General features: G+C 43.6%; 1 protein-coding gene across 1 annotated transcript in view; it reads left to right on the top strand.

Moving 5' to 3' along the window:
* The window catches only part of LOC133378744 (polycystin-1-like), a 34,731-nt gene extending 16,732 nt beyond the window's left edge, over positions 1 to 17,999 (top strand). Inside the window, exons 10-16 of the mRNA XM_061613371.1 lie at positions 47 to 222; positions 4,899 to 5,035; positions 5,980 to 9,644; positions 10,907 to 11,062; positions 14,023 to 14,160; positions 17,084 to 17,366; positions 17,770 to 17,999. Coding sequence (XP_061469355.1) covers positions 47 to 222; positions 4,899 to 5,035; positions 5,980 to 9,644; positions 10,907 to 11,062; positions 14,023 to 14,160; positions 17,084 to 17,366; positions 17,770 to 17,999 — 4,785 coding nt within the window. The remainder of the gene's footprint in view (positions 1 to 46; positions 223 to 4,898; positions 5,036 to 5,979; positions 9,645 to 10,906; positions 11,063 to 14,022; positions 14,161 to 17,083; positions 17,367 to 17,769) is intronic.
* The last annotated feature ends 407 nt before the right edge of the window (positions 18,000 to 18,406 follow it).

Raw genomic sequence — 18,406 nt, forward strand, 5'->3', positions numbered from 1 at the left:
GGGTTTAGAATCAAAGGTTTATTTATGGCTTTCTCTTTGTCCATAGTTGACAGTCCAAAATGCTGTGAGCTTAAAATCTTTGGAGATGATGCTCATCGCTGAACCAATGAACCCCTTGGCTAACCCTGAGCTGCTGGGGCTCTCTGGAGCTGTGGAAGTCAATGTTCTCCAGACTATGACATTCAAGGTGGAAGTAGACACTGCCATGGATGTCACAGTGCGGTAAGAAGCAAGACATGGATATCTGGAGCAGTCCTTTGTAAGTGATTGCCCATCACAGCAGTCCAAGCTGCAAGAGATATTTTGAAAATACAATCTTAGGAAAGAACACTTTAAAACAAGATGAATTCACATAACCATTTTCCACGCCTGTGCAGAAAAATCTCATCTGAGCTGACTTAAAACCACTTCTTTCCATGCTGAGTTGGTCAGGGACATTCACCACCCTAAGCTGAATTCATTTCAATTTAGCTTTTAGCATACTTCCCCTAATAATAATAATAATAATAATAATATTTTATTTATTGGTCGCCTATCTGTCCAGGTTAGTGGACACTCTAGGCGACTTACAATAACAAAAAGCTATACATAATATACATATACAAAAACAAACCACAGTCCTAAACAATTTAAAACCAATTTCCAATTAAAACATCATAAAATTAATCCTCCTTAATCCCCCACCCCCCAAAAAATCAGCACACAAAAAACAAACAAACACCCAGGCCACCCCAGCCAGCCGGCTTATGTATCCCTCCAAAGAGGGACAGGTGGTAGCAATCAGTCCCAGCTGGCTGGGTACCTGGGGCCTGGTCCTGCAGGATGCAGGTCTGCCAGGCAGAAGTCCCACAGGGAAGGGTGGTGGAGGTGGTGATCCCACAGCAGCAGCAGCAGCAGCAGCAGCCTCTCCTTCCCTGGGCAGCGATGTTCTCTTCCTGCAGGCCCTGGGTCTCCCAGGCCACCCCAGCCAGCCGGCTTATGTATCCCTCCAAAGAGGGACAGGTGGTAGCAATCAGTCCCAGCTAGCTGGGTACCTGGGGCCTGGTCCTGCAGGATGCAGGTCTGCCAGGCAGAAGTCCCACAGGGAAGGGTGGTGGAGGTGGTGATCCCACAGCAGCAGCAGCAGACTCTCCTTCCCTAGGCGGCGATGTTCTCTTCCTGCAGGCCCTGGGTCTCCCAGGCCACCCCAGCCAGCCGGCTTATGTATCCCTCCAAAGAGGGACAGGTGGTAGCAATCAGTCCCAGCTGGCTGGGTACCTGGGGCCTGGTCCTGCAGGATGCAGGTCTGCCAGGCAGAAGTCCCACAGCGAAGGGTGGTGGAGGTGGTGATCCCACAGCAGCAGCAGCAGCAGCAGCAGCCGCCGCCTCTCCTTCTCTGGGCGGCGATGTTCTCTTCCTGCAGGCCCTGGGTCTCATGTGATGACTCGTTTAGTTACCATTAACACGGTCTGATCTGTCAGGAATTGCTCTCTATTGAGATGCGTAGCAAAGTTGTGTATGCGCTGCGGAATGGAGAGTATTGAGCGAGCTTAGTGTGTGTGTTTGAATCTTTGCTAAAATTCTACCTTCCCTGCAAATTAGTCAGACAGAGACTTTAAGCTTTAAAATAAGAAACAACTACTTTATTCTGGAAGTACATGCTTGATAGGAAAGAGTTCTATATCTAGCTTAACTGGCTATGCTGGAGAAGCGAGCACTGGTCCCAGTATTCGCCCTCATCCTGGTTGAGAGGAGAGACAAAGAGAAGATGTCTGCTCCCCTCACGAGAGAAGAGAAAAACTGAGAAAGGCGGGAAGGAACTGAGATTAACTTACCTTTGCTTATCAGCCTAGCAGGAAGGGAAGAGACAGCAGGATCAAAGGGATAGGTATAGCCTCAACCAGCAAGAGGTCTAGCTCTCTAGCTACCCTTATTAACCCCATGCAGCCTCAACCCACCAAGTTGGAGTTGAACCTCATACATTCCAACATGATCTTACACATGACTTTCAGAAGTTCAATGGGACTTCAGTGATTTCACTGAGTCCGTAGTAAATGCTTATAAGATTGTAACCACATGATGGAGTGCCAAAGTTGAATTCAGACCAGGGTGTCAGCTGAATCACTGACAACAATCAACTTTCGCTAGGGTTTTCCCATGAGTGTCGTGCACTAAACTAACCATGTGAAACAACACTTAGGGGTTGTGATTCACACGGGGTAGTGACTGGAATGGGAGACCAAGTGAATAATTGAGAGTCTGTCTTTTGATATTTATTTGTTAATTTATATACTAAATTATTCTACATTGTTTCTCACAAAAGAGGGACTTTAAATAACAAAGATGTAACAAACAATTTTTCAAACAACAAAGATGTCACAAACAATTTCTCAAATGAACAAACAAATGAATGAATGGATCCTTTTTCTTCTGGGGTGTGTGGGGTAAGGACAGAAAGAATTGTCTGTTTTAGTTCTCTCAGTTTCTCATTTTTCCAATGTTAAATTTATTTATTTATTTATTTTTATTATTTGATTTATATCCCACCCTTCCTTCCAGCAGGAGCCCAGGGGGGCAAACAAAAGCACTAAAAACACTTTAAAACATCATAAAAACAGACTTTAAAATACGTTAAAACAAAACATCTTTAGAAACATTTTTCTAAAAAAATTCAGTTCTCTACATTTCTACAGTGATCTGTAAAAACTTTTTTAAAAAATCCTCATGAAAATTCTCCACCATTTTAATGTGAATTTCTCCAAATAAACACATTTTTGTAGGCAGTTTTGACAAAGGTACACATTTTTGCAAGCCATTTCTCATCATATCACGCCTTTTTGCATGTTATTTTCACTCATTTATTCATTTTTATGCACACTTTCCCCTAATATATGCATTTTTGTAAATGTTGTTTAGTTGGTGAACTGCATCCCAAAATTCTAATAAATGCAAATTTTGAAGGATGGCTGTGTTTTGATTCTCATATTGTTTGGGAAATTGCAAGTTTGATAAATTCTGCTTGAAATGTGAACTGAATCGAAATTCTCACCCATCCCTAGTGTGCGGGGTGGTGGCCTCAGTAGTTGCAGCTCGTGAGGCATATGGGTTCTGCCAGAAAGGACACATAGAGAATCAAGACAGGATAGGAGGAAATTGGTCAAACCTGGGAGAAATGCAATAGTAAGACGTTGCCAAGCATGACATTAACTCCCTGCCTTTTTGCCTGGCAAGCCCCATTGTATACAGAAGGTCCCAGGTTCAATCCTTGGCATCTCCATTTAAAAAGACTAGGCAGGTAAAGGGGCAAACCTCTCCCTGAGACTCTGGAGAGCTGCTGCTAGTCAGAATAGCTAATAGTGGGCTAGATGGGCAAATAATCTGATCTGGCGTAAGGCAGCTTCTTATGCTCCCCTAAATCCATAACAGTTCCCAGTACGCTCAGCTCCCCTCCTTTTTTTGCACATTCAGTGGAGTTCCTGGGGTGTGGTCAGCTGTATCTGTGGTTTTCCATGTGCATGAAGCAGCACTGGCCAAGTAGAACATGAACCATAAAGGGATAGAAGGGATGGAAGAGCCGTTCAGCCCACTCTTGTAAGATTGTACACAAACCAGCCCCCGACAGTCCAACTGATGCAATCCTGATCAGGCTGTGATGGGAGACATATAGGGGTCAGCACAGCAAATGGCATCAAATAAAATAAGCAAGACAAACATTTCAGGGAAAGGCAAACGAACATCTGAATAACCAGTTAATCTAATCTAGAGAAAGCTCCTTTCTGAGACTTCCTGGGCACTCATTGAGCTTTTATTTATTTTTTTTAATTGTCACCCAGTTGAGAGGCAGGCTCTTCTATAGCAGGTTGGGGTCCCCCCCCAATTCTATATCTCTCTCAACATACTCCGGAACTATTTGTTCTACTGGCACACCCATAACATCTCCATCATAGTGTACCACAACAAGCAAGAAGCACCATGCCAGAGATGCCTCTCGGAAGAAGAGTACATTTAGCAAAAAGACATTGGGGTTGCTGCAGTAACAACTTGGGTAAACCAGACTTACAATGCAAATTGTTGAGCTGTTGCTTGATTTCCAGATTTTTAGCAGCAGACATTGTATCCACCTTGCAGAAACCATAATTTCTGGCAGGGGCCAAAAGTAGCAATAGTGTGGGAGCAGTAGTAAGGGGCATAGAAGGAACTCTGAGAAGGAACTTATTGCTGTTGCTTATCCCAATCCATTCTCGGACAGAGAGTGGTTGAACTTTCTTGTTTTTGATACTCCAGAATCAGCAAAGCCAACACAGAGTCTTGTGGCACCTTAAAGACTAACAAATGCATTATGGTTTTATGGACCAGAATCCAGTTCATCATACAGCCTTGGGTGGGGTGTGGGAATGGAAAAGAGTGAGGTCAGAAGGAAACAAAATGCGAAAAGAACAAAGTAATAATCTCATAAAACCCAAATAGTTAAAGGGGCAGTTAACAAAGCTGTGTTGGTGATAACACAAACGTCCGAGCACTGGTAAACTAACACATGCAGTCCCTATATGTGTGTGTGTGTGTATAATAAATAAATAATACAAATCTATAATCTTGATTCAAGCTACAGGTGATAGAATTGAATTTCCTGATAAAATGCAATTCAGCAGTTTTGCACTGGTATCTCCCTTTGAAGTTCATTTGTTTGTGGATCTTTTTTTTCTTGTAGAAATTCTGTGCCACATTGTCAAATTTTGCAAATGCATTTCTAGGTCCCTGTCTAAATGTAGTCATCTCAACTTTCTGCAAGATCCACAGAGGAAATTAAAATCAATCCTCTGAACGAAGGAAGCATGGCCAGTGTCATTCTCAATGTGACCTCTGCTGGTTGCCTGCAGTATATCCAATACATTCTTTGTCATCTGTTTTTCTGATTGCAGGTGGAACTTTGGTGACAGCAGCCCAGAGGTAGAGAACAGGCTGGCTCCCCCTTATGATGCTCAGCTGTCACGTCCAGATCCACAGACAGAACGAGTTCAAGTGTCAGTCAGAGTGACCCATGTATTCCTTCAGCCAGGTGGGACAATTGGTTTGATACTAGAAGTTTAGTGATATGGAGGAGCCAGAGCTTGGAAGATTACTTTTTAAAAGTAATAAATTACAGTTACAGTTACATGACCCAAAAAAGTAGTAATTACCGTTACAATTACAACTGCTCTGAAGGTAACTGATTACTTTACTTTTTCTCAAAAGTAATCACTACAGTTACATTTCAGTTACTTTTTAAAAAAAACGCCTACAGGGTGCTGGCCTTGGCTGCTGCACATCTAAGTAGCCTAAAACAACATTAAAAATAAACACACACATACAGAGGTAGTAGAAAAATTCTTTTTATCCATGATAGCAATGATGGTCTCTCCTCTGGTAAGGGAGGTGGGGAGGGAGGCAGAGGCCAGTACACAGATCTTTGCACATCAAACCAAGTGCAATCCCCCCAGCCAGCCAGCCAGCGTAATCTCTCTCACTTAACCACCTCCCAGACCCTGCCCTGCCACCAACTAAGGGACACTCACCCAAGCAAACATTTTCCCCTGAGATGCAAAAAAGTTAAAATACTGCAAATGGAGCACAGTAGCCAGAGAGGGTGGTGGAGGCCACTTTGTGTGCCAAGTGCAAGCACACACATGTTGTCATCTTTCACCTCCACCGTTCTTTATAGACCCATTGGGACCCATTGGGAAATAGACCCATTGGGATTAATGGACATGACTAACAGGTCCATTAATTTCAGTGGTCTGCTCTGAATTAATTGTTGTAAACCGCCCAGAGAGCTTCGGCTATGGGGCGGTATACAAATGCAATAAATAAATAAATAAATATGACTAACTTGGATGCAACCCTTAATTAACACATAAATAAATAAATAAGAAACATTGCTCTGAGTAATAAATATCAAAAAACTCCAGCTCCTGAAAGTTATCATTCCATCCTGAGTGACGCTACTCATCTTTATTTCTGTAGGTGACTACACTGTCAGAGCTGAAGCCTTCAACAAGTATGAGCAAGTCCACCAGGTGGCCAGAGTCCGTGCTGTCATCCCTGTAACCATGGTGACAATACTGGCTAATCCAGTCTCTCCTTTGGTTAATGAGGTTACTTGCTTTGAGGCCTTGGTTTCTCCTTCACTCCATGGCATTTTGTATTCCTGGAACTTCGGTGATGGGCCATCTGTACAGGAGGGATCAAATTCTACTGTGTACCATTCCTTCAAAAAGAGTGGGATTTATAATGTGACCCTAACAGTCAATAACAATCTTACTGCCGTAACCTCAGGGGTATCTGTGTCTGTCAGTGAAGGAATTATGGGTCTGCACATAGTGTGTAGTGAGCCCAGTGAACTAGGTTCAGTCACCATTGTCAATGCCACTGTTATCTCTAGCACAGATGTCAGATGGTCTTTTGACATGGGGGATGGATCCATCTACAGAAATCTGTCACATGGTGTCATTTCTCATATTTTTGCCACAGAAGGGAAATACACGATAACAGTGACAGTTCACAGTGGTGCTTCCTCTACCAATGCTTCCACCATAGCTGACATTTATAAACTTCACATTACCACCATCCTGGCTCCTAGTTGTCTCTCCAGTGGGGAGCTGACCCTGCTCCAAGCTGTTGTGACAGGGCCAGTTAAAGGGATTATGTTCTGCTGGGATTTCCAAGATGGTAGCCCTCCTTCTGTTCGTCATGGAGATCCCACAGTCTTTCACAGCTACATGGCAGCTGGGAATTACCAGGTGAATCTGACTGTCTATGGCACAGTGAGCAGTACCTCCTGCCAGCTAGCCATTTGTGTAGAGGATGAAATCAGGTCAGTCAAGCTATTGGCTCCAATGTCTGCTATAGCTTTGGGGGAGCCACTTTCCTTCTTGGCTGAAGTGGATCCAGTACCAGACCCTCAGCACCAGTACAAGTACCATTGGGATTTTGGCATTGGTGAAGACCCGGTGGCTTCTAAATCTCCAGAAATCACCTTTGTGTACCTGGAGGCTGGGTTGTATATGGTATCAGTGACTGTGTGGAACACGGTCAGCCAACAAAATGCCTCAGTAACTGTCACAGCTCAGCAGGCAATTAATACCATCTCCATTCACCACAGTGGTGAAACAGGCATCTTTCTAGCAGTGGGCACTCCTTACTTCTTTGTGGCTGAAGTTAGCTGGGACATTACAGGTACATTTCGGTGGGACTTTGGAGATACCTCACCTCATCAGGTGGGTCAAAGAGCCTCCCACACCTATAAGAGAGCAGGAGAGGTTACCATTAGGGTTGTGGGTGAGAATCTAGTCAGTCACAGAACAGCTACGCTCACCATGATGGTGGTTACTCCAGTTAAGCTATTGACACTACACGCTGAGCAACCAGTGGGAGAGGCTGGACAGGAAGTCACCTTCAGAGCTTCTTTAGCTGCGGGGGATCGCGTTCGCTATCGCTGGGCTGTTGGTGAAATGACTGGATTCCAAGAGGGATTGGCCATTTTCACTCATACTTTCTCCACCCATGGCACCTTTGTGGTATTTGCCATAGCTGAGAATGCTGTGAACATGGAGAAGGCAAACATCACCATGGAGGTCCAGGAGAGAGTCCAAGGAGTGCAAATTCACAGTGAACATGTAGTGCAAGACAAGTATGTGGCGGCTGATGAACTCTTCTCTCTCTTCAGCAAGGTTGCTCAGGGCTCCAATGTCACCTTCCACTGGTCTGCTTTGCTAGGAAAGCATCAGTTGTTTACTTCTGAAGGACAGTCATTTTTATTCTGCCCCAATAAAAGTGGGGACCTCCAGGTGGAGGTGAAAGCTGGCAATGCACTGGGTGAAGTTGCCACCAATCTTACCCTGAAGGTCTTGGAGACAGTTCGTGGTGTGAAGGTTCAGTCAGCCGCTGATAGTGTACCAGTAGGGAAGCCAGTGAACCTGAATATTTCTGTGATGTCTGGGACCGATCTCCTTTATTTGTGGGAGATGGAGGAGGATGCACAGCTCCTGCTTACCACCACACCCTCCCTTTTATACATCTATACCACTCTAGGCTCCAAGCTTGTTTTTGCCACTGTCTACAATGCTCTAGGATCTGGCAACTGTTCCACAGAACTCAGAGTGCAAGAACCTGTTTCTGGGGCAAATTTCAGCATAACGGGGACCATGCGCCCTTTCATCCTGGAATCAGGCACCTCTGTAGAGCTTCTGGGTGTGGTGATTGCAGGCTCTGACATTGCATGGGAATGGCAGTTGCAGAGACGGGAAGGGGAGAAGCTGATCTTCTATGGGCAGAATATCTCATATGAATTTGAGCAGTTTGGAGACTACAAAGTGTTTCTACGAGTCTGGAATGACATTAGTGAGAGTACAGCTGTGGATACCATCTCCATCCAAGACCCTGTAATTGGACTGGCTGTGACGCTGGACAAGCAAGTGTTGTGCACAGATGATGAGGTTACTTTTATGCTGCAGGTGTTGAAAGGATCACAAGTGACATTTGTCCTCTACTTCTCATCACTGGGGATTCACATGGATAACCCTGGAGGAATCTTTCACTCTTCTTTTCCAGTGACAGGTGACCACCAGGTGCTAGCGTCTGCTTACAACAACATTAATAATCAGACAGCCACTGTCATGGTGAAGGTCCTGGAGAAAGTGAGGGGACTGCACCTCTGGAATCCATTGCCATCCATCCTGGAAGCTAACAAAGAACTTACACTCAAAGCAGCAGTGCAGAGTGGAGAGAATGTTATTTTCTCCTGGGCATTTCGGCTCCCTGGACTGCCTGACTATAATGTCACAGGCCAGCAGGTTATGTATATCCCCTCTGGCAAAGACAATTTGACCATTCTGATAGAGGCCAGCAATCCTTCCTGCACAGACACTCTTCTGGTGAAAAGAACATTACAGGCACCAGTAGTGGCTGCTACCCTGTCCAGTAACGGCTTTAGGACATTTGTCAATCAAACAGTAGCATTTGATGTGATGGTGGTTGGTGGAAGCAATCTTCATATGGAGTGGAAATTTGGGGATTCAACTGAAACTTTTGCCAGTGAAGGAGATCAGCGAGTATTTCACAAGTATCATCAAGATGGTGACTTCTTGGTAGAAGTGAAAGTCTACAATAACATCAGTTTTGTCCTGGCACAAACAAAAGTAACTGTGCAGCATCTGAGCTGTGAAAGCCCTGTTGTGAAACTGGTGGATCCTCTTTTTATGATCTCCAAATCCTACACCAGCTACTTTGAGGCTGATGTGGACTTGAAAAGATGTACAGCTTACCGGGCCTTGTATCAGTGGGAGATATTCCATAGTTCCAGCTGTGATTGTCTGTCCAAGACCAATGCAGTCTCCTTATCTTCTGTAGATATGCTAACACCACGCCTTGTGCTCCCCAAGCGCTCTTTGGATGTTGGCCCTCACTGCCTTCTCTTCACTGTCTCTCTGGAGAACACTCCCCTGGCCCAGAGCATTTACAGTAATTTCACCGTGCTTTCCAGCAAACTAGTTCCAGTCATCCAAGGAGGATCCTGGAGGAGATGGACAGCTAAACTGGATTTGGTTCTAGATGGAAGCAAATCATATGATCCTGATGTGGAGACGGATGGAGGCTCCTCTCTGATGTACCACTGGGACTGTGAACTGGAGGTAAATAAGTAAATCTGAAATGGCAGCTATAAGGCACATTGTTTGGACAGTCAAAGTAATTGAGTAATGAGATGCATCACTTGAAAAGGTGCTCTCTCTTTTATATATGAAGCTTTAACACCAGGTGACAAAGTGGATCCAGCTGTGGGGACCAGATCCAGAAGTGGCCAGCCCTCCACAGGCCACTTTGACAGGTAGGCAGAGCTGCCCACCTGTCAATCACCTGACATCATAGTTGTTAAATGATTAGGTGTTCTAGGTTGTTAGGTGATTCAAATTTCAAGCCACTGCTGCAAAGGATTCATCTTTTGCAGTCATGGCCTGAATTCACAAGAATTCAAACCATGACTGCAAAGATGCTTCCTTTGCAGACATGGCTTGAATTCAGCACTTTTTGAATTTCATGCCTTTTTCTGTCACCATGCAGGATGAACCAAATTCAAGCAGCGACTGGGAAGGAAGAATTGGCAGTACACCTTGAGTGTGCTCCTGATTCTTTGTTTTGAACTTGGTGCTGCAGTTTTACCTGCCCAGTACCTGATGTTATATGACTTCAGACAATGGGCATGTGGGTGTGGCTCAGCCAAAACAGCCTGTGAGGCCTGATGGGTCTAGTTAGACCCATGGGCTGAAGTTTAACCATTGTTTTCAGTTGCTGCAAACCTTTGTGACTCTCAGCTCTATGCATGCTATCAATGTGCCCTATTTCTTAGTTTCTGCCCCCAACAAAAAATCCAGCAGAAAACATTAAAAAGGTTAATTGTCTCTGATATTCCCAGGGAAAGAGGCAGGGAGTGGCACACCTATGCTCTCCTCTCTTTCTGGTAGATGCTTACAACAAAAATTGCTGTAGGAATTGCTGGTATAATTCTACATCATCAAGATATGTGTATAAGACACACACTTGATTCTAATTTTTTGCCTTCTGTTATACCAGGAGAGTGTTCCCCGCCTTGTTCAGACATACTCCTCATTTGTATATGAGAGAAGATTGAACCTCTCTTGTAGAACAATCCTATCTTTTGGGGAAGTGCAGGAAAATGACTTTTACACTGAGGATGAACCCCCAGGCTCTTCCTAACTTACATCCAGGCTCAGCTTTCACACCTTAATACTTTTATTGTATACTTGCTTTTAAAGGACGGTTGGCTCATAAAATAAGAAAGAGACCTTACACTGTCTCCTCTCCCCGTCCTCCCTTCAGCATCAGAACAGAAATAGGTAACCCCAAAAGCCATTAACTGGATTTCTCTCTGTCACAGGCACTTAATGTGTCCACAACTCTATGTGGCTTTCCTACTATGGTAGGCATGGACAGAGTGATTGTGCCACACTCCATGCTGAATCCTGGATCAACTTATTGCTTCAACCTTACTGTGAGGAAACCTGGTAAAAATCCTGCTTGGGTGACGCAGATGGTGAGCTTGGCTTTATTACCTTCTCTATTCTAATATTGCCATTCTAACTCTTCACATATAGATTCACACACACACATGCACTACTTTAGCCCGGTTGTCCTAAAATATCCCCTCTTGGGCAGGTAGCATGTTGCCTGCCTTGATCCTAGTTTAACCAATGGGCCATGCTCACTGAGCCTGATTTGGTCTGCCTCTAACCCATGTATGCCATACTTATACTTTTTAACAATACCTAAGTATAGAAGAGCTGTTCTGCTGCTACGTTTTAACATTTTACCTTCACAGATATTAGAGGGCAGATTTGCTGAAGTTCCCATCAAGGACAGGTGGTGCCCGTCTAATCAATTGGAACTTGAAACAGTTTCCCATGTTTTTTTTACTGTAGATTTTAACAAGAGGTCAGAGAACATATAATAACCCCCTTATGAGGCAGTTTCCCAGTCGATCTTTAGCAACTCTTCTGAGTATTTTCCTTGGGGAATATATTCATTACTGAACAGGTAGCAATATTTCTGAAAGTAGTAATATCTCTTAGACATTCAATGACTGTTAGCTCTTAACCTTCATCTTTGCTCTTTTGATTTTGTGATTATGCATTTATACAGTTGTATATTCTTTAATGGTTGGTTAACCACAGTATATATGTTATTGTTGAAAAGTGGGTGGGGCCACCTATTAATGACCTTACGTCATAATGATGTTAGGTGACTGACACCTATCAAAGTTTAAGGGAGGTTCCTGTAACTGATCAGCTGATGGGTAGTTACAGCAACCTCCTTTGAAGACATGCTTTCAGTGTCAGTCAACTGATTGCCTCTGGGAGCACGCCTTCAAAGAGGCTCCCTGTAACCATCAGTCAGCTGATTGCCAGTTGCAGGGGGCCTTTGAAGTCTGCAGAGGAGAAAATGTTCCTAAAAGTGAAGTGTTTTCCCCTCTGCAGAAAAAGTGCACTGTATTCAAAGCTCTTCCTCCAGTGCTTTGAATAGAAACTGCTTCTTCTGGAAAGAAAAAAAATACGCATTTTTTTCTTTGCACAGAAGACATTTTTTATTCAAAGCACTGTATGAAGCACTTTGAATAAAAGCCACTCCTCCAGCTCCCTCGGCTGCAGTAAGGAGTTCCCAAACAAGAATGATCCCAGCTGACTGGGAAAGGTAGATCCCATAATGACTTGGACAGCTAGTTCCTGGACCAAAGGCATAGATCAAGGACTGCCTTGCTGAATGACCTCTTCTATTCTCTGTGACAAAGAAACACAATGTATGTAGGAATGCCAAATGACCATTAAAGCACTGTGCCCTGCAGTAGCAATCAAGTGCACATATGCATGCTATGAAGGTGGCAAGACCCACCAAGACCAAGTGTTAGGATTTAACATATGAGCATAAGAGCTTACTGGATCAGGCCAGTGACCCATCTAGTCCAGCATTCAATCAGGTGCCTATGGGAAGACTTCAAGCAGGACCTGAGTGCAACAGCACTCTCCCCTTCTGTGGTTTTCAGCAACTGGTATTCAGAAGCATACTGCCTCCAACCACGGAGGTAGAGCATAGCCACCAGGGCTAGTAGGCACTGACAGACTTATCTGCCATAAATTTGCCTGATCCTCTTTTAAAGCTATCCGGATTAGTGCTCAAGGAAAAGCGCAGTATGGGCAAACCCCTAGATTACCCCATTGGCTTTTGTTCACTTTTATTCACTGGGAAAGGTCTGAGGGACTCCTGTATTGCTGGACATCTTGCTCTTTTTATTATTATTATTATTATTATTATTATTATTATTATTATTATTATTATTATTATTATTATTATTATTATTATTATTTCCATTTGTAGACCGCTTACTATCTAAAAGATCTCAAAGCGGTTTACAATAGAATATACAAGGTACAATTAAAAAAATCAAATTAACTTACAAAGCAAAATACATGAACAATATCCATAAACATATACATAAACACAGTATAAAAGTCAGAATTCACCAAGTGAAGCCTGTAAGCCGCCTTCCCCACTCTATGAAAGTGTCAGAAAACTGAAATTATGTTGACCGTGGAGGAGGGCGACAAGCAGGTAAAAGGTTATCGCTCCCCTGGTGCGGCTTGCCCCCATTTCTCCTGCCTCTCCTGCCTCCTGGGGGGACGGGCGGTGGGAGTGCCCGCCGGCTGTGAGGCTCCAGGACTCAAACTTCGGCAGGCCTGTGCGTCCAATGTTCTGAAGGTAGAGCATCTGTCTGGTAGGCAGGTTGTGATTGGAGAGCAGGACGGGCTTTAGCTGGGGGCTAAAGAGGGTAGCCGTTGTTGTGTTGATGTTGATGAGGGACTGCATGTGACTCCCACAATAGGGAAAATCAGAGCCCCCCTCTGCCTTGTCTGCACAGCTCCAGTGACTGGTCCCGTGGCCAGGAGGACCTGCCTCCAAGGGGGCTCCCTCCGAATCTTCCTCACCAGCGTCTCCGTCTGCACCGGCTAGCTGGGCGGCCAGCAGCAGCAGCAAGAGGAGGAGGTGGTGGTGGTGGGAGAAGTCAAACCTCAGCCTCTCCCAGGCACACATCCTCATCATGGCTCTACATGGGGTCTCTCTAAGCCTGTCAGAGCGTGGGAGCATCATTTTGTGCTGTGTCTCGAGCAGCTCCTCCAGCTCCGCTTCCTACGGGTGTTCCCACACACTAAACAATGTGTGATGGACAGATCCATAATTCTTCCCTTTGGTTGATGTTTGCAATCCACTACTCCTTTTGGTAGCTTCTCCCTGAATTCATTCTCTAGATCAGAGCTGCGGAACCACTGGCTGAATGCAGCCCATGGTACTTCCTCCACACAGCCTGCAGCCTCCCATCCTGCATGTCCCATTTGGTGACCTGAAGACTCTTTTGTAGGTCAATGTCATTCCATTTATACTAACTAGCCTGCAGTGTCTTGATTTGGGGCTGACTTTAACATTGACGCTGGTGTCCACCTGCAGGTTTCGATTGCATCTAGCCAAATCCTTCCTGTGACCTTGGAGTGCCGTTCCTGCAGTGCTTTGTCAAGTTATGAGGTCAGCAGCAGCATCCATGTCACATTGTCTGGACAGTGCAACAGCTGTGATAGTGGAACACTGGTGAGACACTCTCTTCTGATTCCAGGGCTATAGGGCAGCAAGGATGTAGTTGTACTTGGCACACACAACAGTTTCTAGTCATTTAAAAGAAGGGAATAGCTGAACAAGTATGATCTTCTTTAATACATTTGGAGAAGTATCATCGCTGCTAAATGCACCAACTCTTTCCATTTTTTTTTGCCACTTTCAATTTGCCATCTTTGGATTGCCCAGGTCAATGCTTTTTGCCCAGATGTGGATTCATGTCCACTGGGCACCCTGAAGATGTGAAAAACTTCAAAACATACCCTCAATTTAAAGAATGCCCTGAATTTGGCTTCATTGTTTTCGTTTATAAATGTTCACTATGTATTTTTAAATTGTCGACAAGTGCTCCTCATCTGTTGGGTTGCTCTAATTGGTTTGATCTTTGCTTAGTGCTGCATTATCCGAACTGGAGATTTTGAGAGGCACAGTTGGAGTAAACTTGATTACCAGCCATCTTTATTCTTTGGGTTTAGCAGAAATTAATGGAGATTCTGTGGCAATATATTAACCCTCATATTTCACTGAAACTTTCTTTTTGTATGTAACACCTTTCCCCCTTCTGTGGCTCTGATCTTTTACACCAGGAGTGTTTAACTCGTCACTCTCAAGATGTTGCTGGACTAGAGCTCCCATCTTCCCTGGCTATTGGCCATGCGACATCTGCAAAGTCATAGGTTAGCCACCGTTGTTTTGACAAGCTCTAAACTGGAGACATTCTGCTATTTCCCTATATCACGATCATTTCTTGCAGAAGTGGACTCCCAAAGTACTTCTTTGTGGCCTGCGAGTCAAGTATCTATACTCTTAGGGCTGAACTATATATTACATGCAAATATGTGTAATAAAACCCTAGCCACGGCTTTTTCTAAGGAAAAGTACCTTCAGGAGGGGAGCAATTTGAAGTAGAAAAGCAGTGTGTGGGATCTTTAACCCTTTACCTACCTACCATTTTTCTACTATAGCTCTCCTCCAGCCATTTCCTCCTTTGTTCAGACACATACTTGTGAGAGTAAATGGGCATCTTGTGCTTGAGAGGATGAAGCAACTAAGAGGGAGGACTGTGATGGAAAAGCAGAAGGCAGGGAAAGGGTTAGGCATCCACTCTGGCCCAACAGCTTTTCAATTCCAAGTCACCCTCTTTAAAAGTTGCTTTTCTTTAGAAAAAGTGACTGTGGAGGTTTGTTCCATTAATGTATCTATAAGATATAGTAATGTATTGATAAGATATAGTTTAGCTCCTATTGATTAAAAGAAACAAGGTAACATCGTAGGCTACCATTTGATGTATTTCATTTCTACTTGCTGGGGATGAGGGAGAAATTTGGTTATGATTTTAATGCTGAACATACCTAATTCACACTTCCTGTGAATTATGAGACCAAATTAGGGATGGAAGGGTCTGTCAGTTTTGGTTCTCTCCATTTCTCATTTTTCTAATCTTAAATTCAGTTCTCCACATTTCTGCAGCAATTTGCATTTTAAAAAAAAATCCTCATGAAATTTAGTGTGAATTTCTTCTGATAAACACATTTTTGTATACAGTTTTGACTAATGTACACATTTTTGCTAGCAATTTTCCCTAATATAAGGTATTTTTATGTTATTTTCACAAATATATTCATTTTGTGCACACTTTCCCTTAATATGTGCATTTTTGTAAAACATTGCTTGGGTGGAGAACTATATCACAAAATTTGTGTAAGTGTGAATTTCAAAGGATGGCTATGTTTTGGTTCCCATATTGTTTTGGAAAGTACAAAGTTGATAAATTCGGCTTTAAATGTGAACTTAATTGAATTCCGCACCCATCCTTAGCTCAAACACAGCTATCTTTCAAAATATGAACTTCTCCCAATTTTGCAATGCAGTCCTACAACAACAACAACAACAAAGTATACAAAATGTGCCTATTAGGGGAAAGTGTCCACAAAAATGCATATATTGATGAAAATGACATAGAAAAATGTATTCTATTCAGGGAGATTGCTGCAAAAATGTTCCTATTAAGAGAAATGAAAACTAAAATGCTAATGAATTTTAATGAAAATAATTTTTTAATGGTAAACTAATGTGGTGAATGGGAGATCAGAAAAATGAAGATGGAAAGAAACCCAGATTTGTTCATCCGTACTACTTGCAGACCTTACTTTTCCTATCAAATAGGTAGGTTAAATTGACTTCCATTCAGTCTATTGAGATGGTAGGGACGAGCAACATGAGAAGGGGAAGGCCATGGCTGCCATGCCTTGCATGTGAGTGCTGAGACTAGGCAGATGTGGCTGGCTGACCACAGCTGGAAACAGAATCATGAACTAAATGGGTCTTAGGGCCAAATTACATGTTATATTAAACATGCAGTTTGGCACTAAATCATTTTTACAACCTTAAATAGTAGTCAGGCTGCAGTGGGGGCATGACTGGGATTATGGCATGTATGTGTCCGCATGTGTGTGTGTGGGGGTACCATTTCCTTCTGTGCTATAATTCTGATGAAAATCATCCCCAAAACTGTAATTTGGCATAGAAGGCAAACTGTTTTTGGGACCAGTGGGAGCTTCCCTCCTTTGCCAAGTAGCAGTTCTGGGGGCGGGATTTATATCAGGATCATAGAATGGTGTTTGTGTGTGTGTTTTTAAAATCTCCTCCCTTCCATGGTCTCAATCCTAACTGGGCCCTCCCCTGGCTATTGTTTAAACTTTAAAAAAGAATTGTGCAATACCAGACTACACATTTAACATAACGTTAGTTGTCCCCATCAGGAAGGCAATTCTCCATGTTCATGCTGCCCTTCCAGTCTCCTTCCTAGAACTCAGCCAATGGTAGTATTGTGCAGAAAAAGGTGTAATTCTGCTATCAAGATCTGTGCTCACAACAAACACCCCTTTGATCCTTGCAGTACAAGTGGAAGGCTCAGAGTTCTGATGGCCAACTGTTGACCTTGGACAATGTGACTACTTCCACTGGGGACTCCAATCGTGACTTGGTGATTAGGCAGGGGGTCCTGCAGGATGGAGTAAAATACACTTTCACCGTGTTGGTCACTCAGCCTAGAGGACAACTCCAGGGAGAATCCAGCATCACTCTCACCCCAAACCACCCACCCAGGGGAGGGGTCTGCATCCTGAGACCACAAAATGATATCTATATCTTGGAGATGCCAGTTAGATTTCAGTGCATGGGTAAGTAATTCAACAGATCCCCCACACACACACTATTAGAGTAGTCCTCTGTAGAAAGCTCAGTGCCATTAAAGAATTGGGACAGTCCTAGCTCAGTGAGCTATTCTCTGGAAACCATTGTAATTTGTAAAATTTAGGTTCCATAGGGACAATCTACACAGATTTGGGTCATATGTGTAATTTGGATTGCCGCACTACTGGTCAGGAAGTAAAAAAAAGTTGCTTTGCATTGCATAAGATTTGTTCTTGGCTAAGGCACCTAGAACCATATTGAAAGGAAAGGTCAGAGCCATAAGGAGAGGTGGATGGATCCCTATGTTCATGTGATTGAGCTGAAAGGGTGTATACCTTTACACCTCCTCTATCTGATCACTTTCTGTATCTCCTGCCCTTTCTCTTTCAGGTTGGATGGATGAGGACAGCAGCCCTACGCAGCAGCTAATCTATACCCTGACTGCTGAAATGTGCTCCCCTCACAGCAACCACTGTTGGCACTCCTGCCTTTATCGAGGGATCAAGTCATCATTTAGTAGCTTCTTGCCAGCAGGCACTCGTAGCAGTCAATCCGGCATCAACATCCTGGTTGAGGTGGAAGATTCACAAGGGGCAAAGACCTTAGCATTGAACCAGTAAATGTGGGACCTCTTTGGGATGGGCCTAGTAGTAGATCTAGTAGTAGATCTACTACTATTAGTAGTAAATGTGGGATTTTGGAATGGGCCTAGTATTTATTTATTTATTTATTTATTACATTTATATACCACCCCATCGCTGAACCTCTCTGGGCGGTTTACAGCAAATAAAAACAAATATACAAATTTTAAAACATAAAAAACAATTTAAAAACACAATTTAAATGTTTTTAAAAAACAATTTAAAAACACATGCTAGTAGTAGATCTCTGCAGTAGAGTTGCTCCTTGTTCTTTCAGGGAGTTACAACAAAAATGAAAAGGCAGACATTAGGAGCAGACAGTGCTGTTTTGCCACCCTCTTGGCAATCACTGCTTGCTTGCCAGGACAGTACAGGACCAGAGCTGC

Source organism: Rhineura floridana, chromosome 3 (assembly GCF_030035675.1).
Source record: "Rhineura floridana isolate rRhiFlo1 chromosome 3, rRhiFlo1.hap2, whole genome shotgun sequence".
In the NCBI taxonomy this organism is placed as follows: Eukaryota; Metazoa; Chordata; class Lepidosauria; order Squamata; family Rhineuridae; genus Rhineura; species Rhineura floridana.